Source organism: Thalassophryne amazonica, chromosome 21, assembly GCF_902500255.1.
Source record: "Thalassophryne amazonica chromosome 21, fThaAma1.1, whole genome shotgun sequence".
NCBI lineage: Eukaryota > Metazoa > Chordata > Actinopteri > Batrachoidiformes > Batrachoididae > Thalassophryne > Thalassophryne amazonica.
Window position 1 is genome coordinate 26,110,928 of NC_047123.1, and position 14,650 is coordinate 26,125,577.

The following is a 14,650-nucleotide window of genomic DNA, read 5'->3' on the forward strand; positions in this document are numbered from 1 at the left end:
AGGAAGCATGCACTTTTAGAAGGAAGTGGCTTGGATTCTGGATGGCAACCACCCAGGCAGACAGCTGGTCCCACCTCTGGAAAGGTGGCCAAAAGTCATTAATCAAAGTAAACGCAAATGAGTGGAAATAAAACAATTTATACACAATCTAAATATTGTCATGTGGAAGAACGTCAGCAGTCAGATTATTGCAGCCCATGTGAACATAATTGATGAGGGACTGGCACTGGGACACCATCTTCAGGGCAAGTGCAGGTACTGCATGATAAACTACACGGGAAGAGGATTAGCAGAGTGATTTGTGCCATTTTCTCTGACGAAAAAGTCCACTTTTTCTGCTTTGTGCATGAATGTGATCCAAATCCTGTGTGCAGTTTTATGGAAGCTTCTCTAAATGTTTACTGTGCAGAGAGCGAAAAGAACACATGATCTTCTTGGCTGCTGCATTTAACATGTAAAGGAGGTGGAGATGTCAGTCACAAAAACTCACCAGTGAGAAAAGGAAAAAGTCATTTTTTAATGTAAATTTGATAACAAACATCATGATTGACTTATTAAACACAAGCCCAGTTGACTTAAAATGACATGTTTGACCTTAGAGGTTCAAGAGGGCAAAGGATCAGCATGAAGGTCACCTGGATCCACTTTAGCAAGCGTGAACAACCCAGCAATAATAATAAATAAAAAAAAAAAAATAAGAATTGCACAGGTTATTGGGCTGGTCTGAGGACTCTCACTCATTTGGCCGTTTCATAAAGCTGCAGGTCCAGCTTCACCCACACTTCTCCTGTAGGAACTTCGTGGAGCAGCAGGCGACGGTTTGCAGCACCTTTGCTCTCCATCTCTTTCTTTATGGTTGCAACGGGAACTTCTGTCCGACCCAGGAAATCTGGAAAAAAAAAAAAAACATACGATACATAACCATACAATAATAATAGTAATGGATGTGAGTGTGTGTTTGAGCCTCTCACCATCTGGAGAGAACTGGTCTTTCTCAAACACAGTAATGCACAGGACATCCTGGTACAGATCCTTGACAAAGAACTGGCAGTTAAAGTTCCACTTGGGGTTCAGGGTGTCGCTTATCGGCCTGGAGGTGTAGCACTGCGCTCCCATCGTCAGCTCGCAGTATGGATTACTCTTACCTGCAGCCAGAAGCACGTACAGGTTCTGCAGTAATACAACTCACCGGTTTCTCACAACCGTACGGCACTAAGAGCTCACCGTTGGGTTTACAGGCCTTTAGCTCCTGAGCTTCAGTGACGGTCACCAGCAATCGGCCGATTCCGCTCATCTTCAGAGAACGCGCTGTCAAACCACAAAACCCAGACTTTGACACAACGCTTTGCAAACAAATTGGTGTTGGAGTGGATCAAATGTCAATAAGGACACTCATAAACCTCAAGGATTAAAGCTACAGTGTGTATGATTTAGTGCCATCTAGTGGTGATGTTGCATTAAGCAGTAGCCAGTCACAAGATTGTTTCCCCTTCAGATTTTTGCTTCTTTAGCAACAATGACTAATTTCTTTGCCTCCTGTTGTTACAACCGATCAGCAAGTTTCACAAAAATGAGGATTCTCAAATTTGTTAACCACTAATTCGTCTTCACTGCAAGATGCAAAACATTCAGTAAGTATGTCCCTTTTGGGCTACTGTATCAACACGGCAGAACTCCATGAGGAGTCCCTCGCTCCTGTGGAGACATGAAGGGCTCGAACGAAATTGAAGAAAACATCAATTTCATATTTTCTGCTAAATCCTGCACACTGCCGCTTTAAATATTCGGATAATAATTCTGAAAATCATCTTGTTACGAGTCAGAGTTTTTAGCACGGCTCACCCTGGTAGGCCTTCTCTCGCTTTTTCTTTTCCGTCTCGATGAAGTACTCTGACGCCGCTTTAATCTTCTGGACCCACGCTGTCCTATCAACACAGTGAACACATGAAGGCTTCATACGGCATGAACGTGACATCACCGTGCACAGACGTTTGGCTACCTCTCGTTCAGCATCTCCGCTTTCAGGGTATAGACGCGATCGATGTGCGAGATGTGGAAAAGAGGTTCGTCGCTGGAGGGGTCGGGTGGCATCTTCACCAAAACCTCGTTGAGGAAGAGCGGCTGCGGAACAAACGTGGACCTTCTGTTACTATCGGAGAGCGTTAAGCTGGTGCAGCCTCACGAACTGACACTTACCGTTTTGTACATCTTTAGCTGGATGTTGGTTTTGGGGCTGAACAGCTTGTCGGGTCCGGATGAGGAGAAGGGTTTGGCGCTGTGTGTGAACAGGAGGAAGTCGTTGAAGAGAAAAACCCAGAGCTCTCTGCTGCTTTTGGTTTTGTACAACCGGCCGCTGTGCAGGAACTTGCGAGGCCCGAGGCAGTTCGTCAGAGAGTTAAAGACCAAATGCTGGGGAAAAAAAACAGTTGCTTCAAGTAAATACTTGACCCGGTTATGTACCACGACTACACAACCCACGTGGTGTTTGAACCTCTATATGTCCCTCGCACTGCACGTGGTTCTGCAGCCACTCCAGCCGGTCCGAGTTCTCCTTCTCCCTGACCCCCTCGTTCACCTGCGAGCACAACTCCTCTGCTCGCTCCAGCGCTTCCCTCAGCGGCCCGTGATCCGCGTGACCGTCTGGGGTGTGGTCCAGGATCTGTCCAACAGATGCATGGACAAACACTGTTTTTAAAAACACTCACAAGGTCATGACAAATTTATCTGAGAACGCTAAACAGTTTGGAGATTTTAACATGGGGTTCTATGAGGACTGACACTTTTTTGGCGGCAACCCCAAGTGGCCATTCAAGGAACTACATGTTTGGCACTTATGCGCTGGCTCCATTTTGCAGCACTGTAGGTTGACGCTTCATGATCAAATATTTTCTTATCAGTCCCTCAAAGCTGTTCAAATTAGCACAAAATGTGGTCAGACCTAGAACACATGTAACATTACGTTCTGGGGTGGAGCCAGACAAAGGGGCGGAGCTGGAACACTGGGAGGCCTTTGGAGCAGATAACTAATGTGGTGACAGAGTGCTGAGAAGAAGAATGATTTTGTGAGGCGTGCGTTCGACCTACGCTCTTTATAAGTAGCGGGTAGCGTGTGATCCTCTGCATGGGCTTGAGCAGGAAGCTGGGCAGCGGCATTCCTCGACAGCGATAGTTTGTGGCGATCTTCTGCTCCACGGAAAAATAGACATGGATTCACGTACGTACAATCTGAACAAATGTACCTCCTTAAAAAAAACACGCTCAGTACCTTCAGGAAATGTTTAAAATCAGGCTGGTTGATGGTTTTGCTCTGCAGGAGGGCGGCGGCGTTGAGTTGGCAGGAGCAGAAGCGGATGTAGGGCTGCATGTGGGCCAACTCCGACGCCAACACATCCCCGATCAGCTGCACCGGCATGTTCTCTCCACCAGTCTTCTTACGGACACGCAGGGCCCTGACAAGCAGATATCATCAGGACGTCATAAAAAAATACACAGCAAATGACTCGGATAAACGAGAGCCAGATCATGTGCATTCATTTTATTTAGACATTAAAAGAAAATAACTCCTCCGTTAGAGAGATCACAGTGTGTGTGTGTGTGTGTGTGTGTGAGAGACCTACTTCAGCAGTTTGGTGTTGCACATGATCAGCTCCCTCCAGTTCACAAAGATCACTCCTATTTCATCTTTTGTCAGTCGATTTGATTCAGACATGGGATTATAGAAGACCTGAGACACACAAAAATTATAATCACAGGAACTGAAACTACATTTCTGTCACACTGACAGAGTGACGTTCAACCCCCTCCCCCGCCCCGTATTATAATCACCATGAATCAAAAACTTTGTGTTTTGCACTGTTCTTTAGGCCAATAGATGATTTCAAAATATCACTTTTGGCTGTGGGAAAACTGTTATGGCTGTTTTGCACCACTACTAGCCATGTGCCCGTAACTTCCGGACTGTTCTGCCTCAGACAGTCCAGGTTTGATGTCCTCATATGGTTCCCAGGAGGTTAAAGGTGAAGTTAATCCAAGTGTGGTATCCAGTGGTTCCACGTGGCAGAAGATATGAGGAGCTATTTGACAATGAACCACAGTAATATTCTGAAAACTACACAACATTATGCAACCACACAGAGTGATGTACAGAGCATCTGGAAAGTACTCACATCGCTTCATTTATGCACGTGATTTATTAGTTTATTTTTAATAAAATTCCAAATCTTATGTTGTCATTATGGGGTGTTGTGAGCAGAATTTTGAGGGGGAAAAAATGAATTTACTTCATTTTGGAATAAAATGTGGGAAAAAGTGAAGCACTGAATAATTTCTGGACGCACTGTACTTCCTACATCCATTAAATGCCCCCTGTTGGTGACTGCATGAAGTAATGAGCATGCATTCATTCACACAATCACCAGCAGGGAGAATTCATGTCATCCAAATGTAGATTTTTTTATTGTTATTCTCAGCTAACATACATAATCAAGGTATTAACACACATAAACGTTATGATGGCCCCTTTAGTTGGACTGTGCAGGACGACGTGAAGGCTTTTCATGGACATGTCTCCTATATTAAAGACGGATTGAATCATAATCGCACACTGATGGTGTTCGTCTTTACCTCCATCACCAGCTCCAGGTCCTCCACATACGTCTCCTCAGTCTGGATGAGCTCGTGGATGTATCCCTGTCTCTTCCTCTCCTGGGGGGGCATGGTGTCCAGCGTCATCAGGTCGGCACACCCTGCAGCGCGTGCACACACATGCAGCCAGGCACGCACAAACCCACATCAGCACACCATCACGTGCATGGAAGACGCACACGCTCTTCATGTTAAAATCTTGCTTTATTGACACGGTTGTATTTACACTTAATGCACAGGCGAGAGAGTGAGGCACGTTGTAGTTGCAGCATGGGAACATGAGCAACATTACCAAGCAGTGCATGCTATCGCTAACGTTGCCACCGTCGCTGAGAGCAGTGGGTTTAAAATTAAAATGAAGCACCTTTTCCTGGCGGAGCGCCGCCTCCTAATGATTGCATAGGTGAGAATGAGCGAAGCAGCGTGCGAGTGAAAAGAGCAGCGGAAGACTGCTGGTGGTTCAAGTCTTTTTGAGGTTCGGATTTGGCAGAAGTTGTCTCGGAATCTTTTTGCTGATGTCAGTTTAGTGCAGGATGAGCTTCAGCTTAAAAAAATGCTTGGAAACATCAATAAAAGTAAGAGAGCATCAGAGGTGACGAGTAAAAATCACGTTTGAATCCAAGCAACGAGTTAGCAAACGGTGACTGAGGTTACCAGTGATTAAGCGACAGTGAACGTTCACATTGGTCCAGTTCAAGTTTGATGGTGTTAGCGCAACAACGAGCAATCCTGATCAATATTTTTAGACTGACTGCTTAATTAAAAAAAAAAAAAACAAATTGTTAGTGGGTGTTGTTTTATGTAAAACCATCCTGTAACCAACCTCATATAAACCGTGTTTTCATTCATCGCTCGTATGTCAGAAGGACAAAAGCTTCTGAATACTCGTGTGCCCCCCCCCCACTCAAATTCTTTATTAAAGCTGCAGTGTGCAGGATTTAGGGCATTTATAACCATCTTTTTGTAGTTTTTTTTTGAAGAATCAGTGGTTGCACTCCCCTGTACAGTCTGCTGGTTGCTGGCGCAGGCTAGCAACTTTGCTAACCGTCATTTTTGTGAAAATGGCGGCTCATCATGCATATTGTTTATCACAAGAGAAGGCAAGCGAGCATGAATCCATGTAGCCGAAGAAGCAAAACCGTGAACGGTCATGATCGCTGACTGCATAATGCAATCTGCCACTTCACCCCTAGGTGACAGCAAATTGTACACACTGTAGCTTTAAACAAAACATTAGGAAGAAGAAAAAAAAATCAGGAAGGAGATGGAGCAGAGAAATTATTACAGAGGAGGAGAAATAAGGGGAAGAAGCAAAATAAGACGAGTGTGGTGGAAAGCACAGGCTGTTGTTGCCGGCGGCCGGGTGTCTGAACTCGGACTGGCACACGCAAGGAGTGAGGAAGGAGGAGGAAGAGGAGGAGAGAGGAAAGCCAGCATTACTGTCCTACAGAGGAAAGAAGAAAAAACAGATGAAGTGGAGAAGTGGGAAAGGGAGGTGAGTGAAATGGAGAGACAGCAGACATTAACATAGATTTAATAGGAATGCAGGTGCATTAATAAGGTAAATGTTACTAATCACATCAGCTGAAGCATGATGGTTATTCTGAAGTGTGGGGCGCATGTCGGAACACATTCATCCACAGAATCAGGCCGACACTGCACGTCCAATCTACCACATTTATTTTTTTCCCCCCTTATTGCATCACAGATGATCCCATGAATGAATTTCCAAGTGAAAATGAAACTAACACTTGCAGAAAGTCGTGGATGGTGCAGTGAGAGTTTAAAGGCCCAATCAATCATTTTACTCACATTAAAGATATCTGAAGCTCCTGTAAATGTCAGAGGGATTTTGATGTCATTAACAAGAGGATTCCAGCAATTTATCATCAACTCTATCATTGATGGAGTTGGCTATTTTTGACATTTACCCATTTTGTTTGAAATGCCTGACTGACTTAAAAGGATCAAAAGAAGGTCAGGATGTCTTGGGGTTAGAAGGTCTTTAAGCAGTGATGGTCTTTTTGGCCACCAGACACAGGATTCAGAAATGAAAGAGACCAAAGCAACATACACACCTGGATTCACATGTGTGTGTAGGTATATTATATGTGCAGAATATGGGTATATAGATAGTGTATAAACATTAGGAAAATATTTATTTAATTTACTATTGATTACCTTTATTTTTTTTATAAATATTCACAAAAAAGGAAACATGAAAATAGAAATGGGAAACAATTTATGAGTATGTATATATGTATGGATATATTTAAATCTCTTTGGTGTTAAATATATGTAGATGTGGCTGCATTTATAAGGTTTTGTGCATATGGTTTCTGACATGACTGGAATAAATTAACCTGATCTGATATATCTTCAACCACACCTGCTCATAATATCCATAATGTGCAAGATCAAAATCAAATCAATTTTATTTATATAGCGCCAAATCACAACAAACAGTTGCCCCAAGGCGCTTTATATTGTAAGGCAAAGCCATACAATAATTACGGAAAAACCCCAACGGTCAAAACGACCCCCTGTGAGCAAGCACTTGGCTACAGTGGGAAGGAAAAACTCCCTTTTAACAGGAATAAACCTCCAGCAGAACCAGGCTCAGGGAGGGGCAGTCTTCTGCTGGGACTGGTTGGGGCTGAGGGAGAGAACCAGGAAAAAGACATGCTGTGGAGGGGAGCAGAGATCAATCACTAATGACTAAATGCAGAGTGGTACATACAGAGCAAAAAGAGAAAGAAACACTCAGTGCATCATGGGAACCCCCCAGCAGTCTGCGTCTATAGCAGCATAACTAAGAGATGGTTCAGGGTCACCTGATCCAGCCCTAACTATAAGCTTTAGCAAAAAGGAAAGTTTTAAGCCTAATCTTAAAAGTAGAGAGGGTGTCTGTCTCCCTGATCTGAATTGGGAGCTGGTTCCACAGGAGAGGAGCCTGAAAGCTGAAGGCTCTGCCTCCCATTCTACTCTTTAAAACCCTAGGAACTACAAGTAAGCCTGCAGTCTGAGAGCGAAGCGCTCTATTGGGGTGATATGGTACTATGAGGTCCCTAAGATAAGATGGGACCTGATTATTCAAAACCTTATAAGTAAGAAGAAGAATTTTAAATTCTATTCTAGATTTAACAGGAAGCCAATGAAGAGAGGCCAATATGGGTGAGATATGCTCTCTCCTTCTAGTCCCTGTCAGTACTCTAGCTGCAGCATTTTGAATTAACCGAAGGCTTTTCAGGGAACTTTTAGGACAACCTGATAATAATGAATTACAATAGTCCAGCCTAGAGGAAATAAATGCATGAATTAGTTTTTCAGCATCACTCTGAGACAAGACCTTTCTAATTTTAGAGATATTGCGCAAATGCAAAAAAGCAGTCCTACATATTTGTTTAATATGCGCATTGAATGACATATCCTGATCAAAAATGACCCCAAGATTTCTCACAGTATTACTAGAGGTCAGGGTAATGCCATCCAGAGTAAGGATCTGGTTAGACACCATGTTTCTAAGATTTGTGGGGCCAAGTACAATAACTTCAGTTTTATCTGAGTTTAAAAGCAGGAAATTAGAGGTCATCCATGTCTTTGTCTGTAAGACAATCCTGCAGTTTAGCTAATTGGTTGTGTCCTCTGGCTTCATGGATAGATAAAGCTGGGTATCACCTGCGTAACAACGAAAATTTAAGCAATGCCGTCTAATAATACTGCCTAAGGGAAACATGTATAAAGTGAATAAAATTGGTCCTAGCACAGAACCTTGTGGAACTCCATAATTAACCTTAGTCTGTGAAGAAGATTCCCCATTTACATGAACAAATTGTAATCTATTAGATAAATATGATTTAAACCACCGCAGCGCAATGCCTTTAATACCTATGGCATGCTCTAATCTCTGTAATAAAATTTTATGGTCAACAGTATCAAAAGCAGCACTGAGGTCTAACAGAACAAGCACAGAGATGAGTCCACTGTCTGAGGCCATAAGAAGATCATTTGTAACCTTCACTAATGCTGTTTCTGTACTATGATGAATTCTAAAACCTGACTGAAACTCTTCAAATAGACCATTCCTCTGCAGATGATCAGTTAGCTGTTTTACAACTACCCTTTCAAGAATTTTTGAGAGAAAAGGAAGGTTGGAGATTGGCCTATAATTAGCTAAGATAGCTGGGTCAAGTGATGGCTTTTTAAGTAATGGTTTAATTACTGCCACCTTAAAAGCCTGTGGTACATAGCCAACTAATAAAGATAGATTGATCATATTTAAGATCGAAGCATTAATTAATGGTAGGGCTTCCTTGAGCAGCCTGGTAGGAATGGGGTCTAATAGACATGTTGATGGTTTGGAGGAAGTAACTAATGAAAATAACTCAGACAGAACAATCGGAGAGAAAGAGTCTAACCAAATACCGGCTTCACTGAAAGCAGCCAAAGATAACAATACGTCTTTGGGATGGTTATGAGTCATTTTTTCTCTAATAGTTAAAATTTTATTAGCAAAAAAAGTAATGAAGTCATTACTAGTTAAAGTTAAAGGAATACTCGGCTCAATAGAGCTCTGACTCTTTGTCAGCCTGGCTACAGTGCTGAAAAGAAACCTGGGGTTGTTCTTATTTTCTTCAATTAGTGATGAGTAGTAAGATGTCCTAGCTTTACGGAGGGCTTTTTTTATAGAGCAACAGACTCTTTTTCCAGGCTAAGTGAAGATCTTCTAAATTAGTGAGACGCCATTTCCTCTCCAACTTATGGGTTATCTGCTTTAAGCTGCGAGTTTGTGAGTTATACCACGGAGTCAGGCACTTCTGATTTAAAGCTCTCTTAGGGGAGGTGATGGTCTAGTGGTTAAGATGTTGGGCTTGAGTCCAGAAGATCATGGGTTCAAATCCCCACCTGACTGGAAAATCACTAAGGGCCCTTGGGCAAGGCCTTTAATCCCCTATTGCTCCCGGTGTGTAGTGAGCGCCTTGTATGGCAGCACCCTGACATCGGGGTGAATGTGAAGCATAATTGTAAAGCACTTTGAGCATCTGATGCAGATGGAAAAGTGCTATATATATGCAGTCCATTTACCATTTTTCAGAGGAGCTACAGCATCCAAAGTTGTCTTCAATGAGGATGTAAAACTATTGACGAGATACTCTATCTTACAGAGTTTAGGTAGCTACTCTGCACTGTGTTGGTATATGGCATTAGAGAACATAAAGAAGGAATCATATCCTTAAACCTAGTTACAGTGCTTTCTGAAAGACTTCTAGTGTAATGAAACTTATTCCCCACTGCTGGGTAGTCCATCAGAGTAAATGTAAATGTTATTAAGAAATGATCAGACAGAAGGGAGTTTTCAGGGAATACTGTTAAGTCTTCAATTTCCATACCATAAGTCAGAACAAGATCTAAGATATGATTAAAGTGGTGGGTGGACTCATTTACATTTTGAGCAAAGCCAATTGAGTCTAATAATAGATTAAATGCAGTGTTGAGGCTGTCATTCTCAGCATCTGTGTGGATGTTAAAATCGCCCACTATAATTATCTTATCTGAGCTAAGCACTAAGTCAGACAAAAGGTCTGAAAATTCACAGAGAAACTCACAGTAACGACCAGGTGGACGATAGATAATAACAAATAAAACTGGTTTTTGGGACTTCCAATTTGGATGGACAAGACTAAGAGTCAAGCTTTCAAATGAATTAAAGCTCTGTCTGGGTTTTTGATTAATTAATAAGCTGGAATGGAAGATTGCTGCTAATCCTCCGCCTCGGCCCGTGCTACGAGCGTTCTGGCAGTTAGTGTGACTCGGGGGTGTTGACTCATTTAAACTAACATATTCATCCTGCTGTAACCAGGTTTCTGTAAGGCAGAATAAATCAATATGTTGATCAATTATTATATCATTTACTAACAGGGACTTAGAAGAGAGACCTAATGTTTAATAGACCACATTTAACTGTTTTAGTCTGTGGTGCAGTTGAAGGTGCTATATTATTTTTTCTTTTTGAATTTTTATGCTTAAATAGATTTTTGCTGGTTATTGGTGGTCTGGTAGCAGGCACCGTCTCTACAGGGATGGGGTAATGAGGGGATGGCAGGGGGAGAGACGCTGCAGAGAGGTGTGTAAGACTACAACTCTGCTTCCTGGTCCCAAACCTGGATAGTCACGGTTTGGAGGATTTAAGAAAATTGGCCAGATTTCTAGAAATGAGAGCTGCTTCATCCAAAGTGGGATTGATGCCGTCTCTCCTAACAAGACCAGGTTTTCCCCAGAAGCTTTGCCAATTATCTATGAAGCCCACCTCATTTTTTGGACACCACTTAGACAGCCAGCAATTCAAGGAGAACATGCGGCTAAACATGTCACTCCCGGTCCGATTGGGGAGGGGCCCAGAGAAAACTACAGAGTCCGACATTGTTTTTGCAAAGTTACACACCGATTCAATGTTAATTTTAGTGACCTCAGATTGGCATAACCGGGTGTCATTACTGCCGACGTGAATTACAATCTTACCAAATTTACGCTTAGCCTTAGCCAGCAGTTTCAAATTTCCTTCAATGTCGCCTGCTCTGGTCCCCGGAAGACAACTGACTATGGTTGCTGGTGTCGCTAACTTCACATTTCTCAAAACAGAGTTGCCAATAACCAGAGTTTGATCCTCGGTGGGTGTGTCGCCAAGTGGGGAAAAATGGTTAGAAATGTGAACGGGTTGGCGGTGTACACGGGGCTTCTGTTTAGGGCTACGCTTCCTCCTCACAGTCACCCAGTCGGCCTGCTGGAAGGGAACTAACGGCGGCTAAGCTACCTTGGTCCGCACCAACTACAGGGGCCTGGCTAGCTGTAGAATTTTCCACAGTGTGGAGCCGAGTCTCCAATTCGCCCAGCCTGGCCTCCAAAGCTATGAATAAGCTACACTTATTACAAGTACCATTACTGCTAAAGGAGGCCGAGGAATAACTAAACATTTCACACCCAGAGCAGAAAACTGCGGGAGAGACAGGAGAAGCCACCATGCTAAACCGGCTAAGAGCTAGTAGCTGCGTTAAGCTAGCGGATTCCTAAAAACACACAAAGTGAATAATGTAAATAATTTAGAGGTGATTCAGCAGAGGGAGTGCTTTAGTTAAGGCATGTGAAGATTACACTGTGAAACAAATCGTTATCTAGTTATCTAGATCAATCTAACTGCGCAGATTAAACAGCTAACAGATACAGCAAAACACCGCTGTGCTCCGGAACAGGAAGTGATACAATACCGCAGCCACCATGATGATAAGACTATTTCCCACAACAATCCCAGACATGTTCTGCAGGTGGCAATTATATTAAAACACACCTAAACGTGCTTATTCTATTGATCTGGGGCATCAAATTACCTAAATTTTGAATCAGTTTATCTTGGTATTCCATTTTAATTTTGAGATTTCCCAGACGTTTTTGGCATTATCTTGTATTTTACAGGGTACCAAAGCTCAGGAACACCCGGTCGACAATAAATCTGAGGACTCCATTCACCTTGACACGTCACACAAATACATTTAGAATAAAATGAGTGCAAGTACTGTGAAACAGTTATATATATATAAAAAAAAAAACAGCCAGGAATACCAAATCTGTTAAGGAAATCCAAAAAGTAAAAAACAAACTGCCACCATCACATGTAAGGAGCTGTGTACACTTCATTAACACACCAAATTATTCTAAAGGAGATTGAGCCTTTAAAGTCCCGTTAGATTAAAACCACCAATGATTCCTCAGTGACTGACAAGAATTAACTTTTACCATCTCTTACAGTCTCTCCACGTTCTGGCATGAGTGAGGAATCTGCTGTACCTGGAGTGAATCAACCAATGAGATGTTTGCAGTAAATACTTGCAGCCAGTGTTTGTGTGTGTGTTTCTTTACCACGTGTGAGTCATTGATTTCTCTATCAAACATTCTGACTGAATAAAAATATTCTTCCCCTCATCAGCTGCTACGTTTACTCACATTGGCGGCTGGGGTCGGATTCTGTGGTCATCTTGATGTAGTTGGTGGGCAGCAGGCCTGTGACGCCATTGGCCTCTCCTTTCCACCAATCAGGGTTGGTCTTGTCCAGAACATTGATCAGCTGACCTTTGGAGAAGCTTAACTCATCCTGATTGGCTGCCGTGTAGTCGTACATCGCAATAACTTGGCACACTGAGGGGATTAGAGCACGTCCATTGGTTCCACATGTAGCAAATTTAAAAACGTGAATACCATAGTTTGGCAGATATAATAAGAGCCTAATTATAAGACAAACAAAACACATATTTGAAACAATACGCTACCAGTATTTTGTCTAGAAAGAGAAAATCAAGTTTCAACATGTAAATCTATTTTAAGTGTCTGGACTCCTAAGAAGTCATAAAGTCAAAATGCATGTTTTGATCAGAGGAGACATGAGCTTTGATTGCTTTAGTTACACATAAATTTCACAATATTGTGAAATTTATGTGTAACTAAAGCAATCAATCTGTTTATTTAAACAGATCCATGAATGACGGATTCCCAACATCTCACTTCATAGTTTCACTTCACATCAGGCCACTGAATTAGAGAAAAAGCAACAACATGTACTACAGTAGCCATGTCAGGTAACTGTTCTCATGCTCTCCATAAACAGTGTGTTTGTGTGTGTGTGTGTGTGTGAGAGAGATCACCTGGCAGAGGAGACGGGGATGACTTAGTGCTGGAAGGACCCAAAAGTTTGACGTGACAGGAATGAAACCAGCCTCTTTGTCGCTTCTTACCTCGGGCCTGGATGTGGGGGTGAGAACAAAACAGTGTCTGATTTTGTTCCAAAAAAAAAGAAAAAAAAGAAAAATCAAATCACAGGTCAAATTCACCACTTTGCACAGAATTTATCAACTAAAACTGGAGTAATCGTGTTCTAAATGATGTTATCTGCGTGATCTGAACAGGCTACATTTCTGCAGCCAGCTTCCGTCTCATTACGGTGCACAAATCAGACCTGCAGCCTGAGAACCTTCAGCTCTACACGCCTGTTATTAGAGCTGCAACCTCAGCAAGTAGTCACTAAACCAACGCAGAGACACAAGCAAGACTTTACCAGCACATTTTAAGTCTCTTTTAAAGTGGATGTCTCCTTAAAATTTGTAATGAGTTTATTCGTTTATGCTTGCAAACACACCTGCAGTTCCCCGAGCCACCAGCTGGTGGAGTTCTTGGCCAGGACCACAATGAGTTGCCCGGGCAACACAGGCAGCTGATGCACAGTTGGAGCAATGGTGGCGGTGACCACCTGAGCGATCTCTGTTGACCAAACACACACCCACACATGACTTTAGATCAGGTAAATGTCATGAGGCAAACAGAACATCACAGGTGTGTGTGTGTGTGTGTCTATATACACATCCTTACCAGGCTTCTTAGAAGACCCTCCAGTCCTTGCTGCCTAAATAAATAAATACACAAATAACTAGAAGCACATTCATTAGCTCACACCCCTATAACAAAGACAAAAACACTCACTGGAGCACAAAAATGTCAAACCTTTAATCAAGTTCTGTGAAAAACTGCTTGAATACCTTTTAACATGGTTCAGAATTTTATCATCACCTCTTTACTCACATAATTAGTTCTATTCCAGTTAGTTTTTGTGGAATCATACTGAAATTAATAAATACTTTCCTGATGCAGGTAATAAATGGATAAATTAAAGGAATGCATCTGTTGCAGACGTCATTATTTATTTGAACATTTTCAATTAATTGAAAAGGAAAGCTTGACTCCAGAAGGAATATGGTCAAGACAGGATTATTAAACCACAATATAAATGGCAACAATTCAGAATTCTAACCTGTGCAAAGAAATTTTGATTAAAAACTATTACACAGATGTAAATTCCATTTGAAGCTAATGCAGTTTCCTCCACATCATTCAGATTTGATTATAATTTTCATGTTTTTGAGTCACGCTAAAGATTTGCTTATAGTTTACAACATTTAAAAAGAAG

At 42.2% G+C, this 14,650-nt stretch overlaps 1 protein-coding gene across 5 annotated transcripts in view; it reads right to left on the reverse strand.

Annotated features, from left to right (window-relative positions):
* Positions 1-497: 497 nt before the first annotated feature.
* The window catches only part of itsn2a (intersectin 2a), a 48,255-nt gene continuing 34,102 nt past the window's right edge, over positions 498-14,650 (reverse strand). For 4 of the 5 annotated variants that reach the window (XM_034162859.1, XM_034162855.1, XM_034162857.1 and 1 more), the window contains 16 exons: positions 14,056-14,089; positions 13,826-13,947; positions 13,335-13,431; positions 12,640-12,831; positions 12,433-12,483; positions 4,624-4,745; positions 3,618-3,724; positions 3,266-3,449; positions 3,085-3,183; positions 2,492-2,659; positions 2,197-2,409; positions 2,000-2,121; positions 1,843-1,925; positions 1,225-1,308; positions 972-1,145; positions 498-889 (listed from right to left, as the gene is read on the reverse strand). In XM_034162859.1, coding sequence (XP_034018750.1) covers positions 738-889; positions 972-1,145; positions 1,225-1,308; positions 1,843-1,925; positions 2,000-2,121; positions 2,197-2,409; positions 2,492-2,659; positions 3,085-3,183; positions 3,266-3,449; positions 3,618-3,724; positions 4,624-4,745; positions 12,433-12,483; positions 12,640-12,831; positions 13,335-13,431; positions 13,826-13,947; positions 14,056-14,089 — 2,004 coding nt within the window. In that variant the 3' untranslated portion in view covers positions 498-737. The remainder of the gene's footprint in view (positions 890-971; positions 1,146-1,224; positions 1,309-1,842; positions 1,926-1,999; positions 2,122-2,196; positions 2,410-2,491; positions 2,660-3,084; positions 3,184-3,265; positions 3,450-3,617; positions 3,725-4,623; positions 4,746-12,432; positions 12,484-12,639; positions 12,832-13,334; positions 13,432-13,825; positions 13,948-14,055; positions 14,090-14,650) is intronic. The other variant, XM_034162858.1, reaches the window with a different exon arrangement.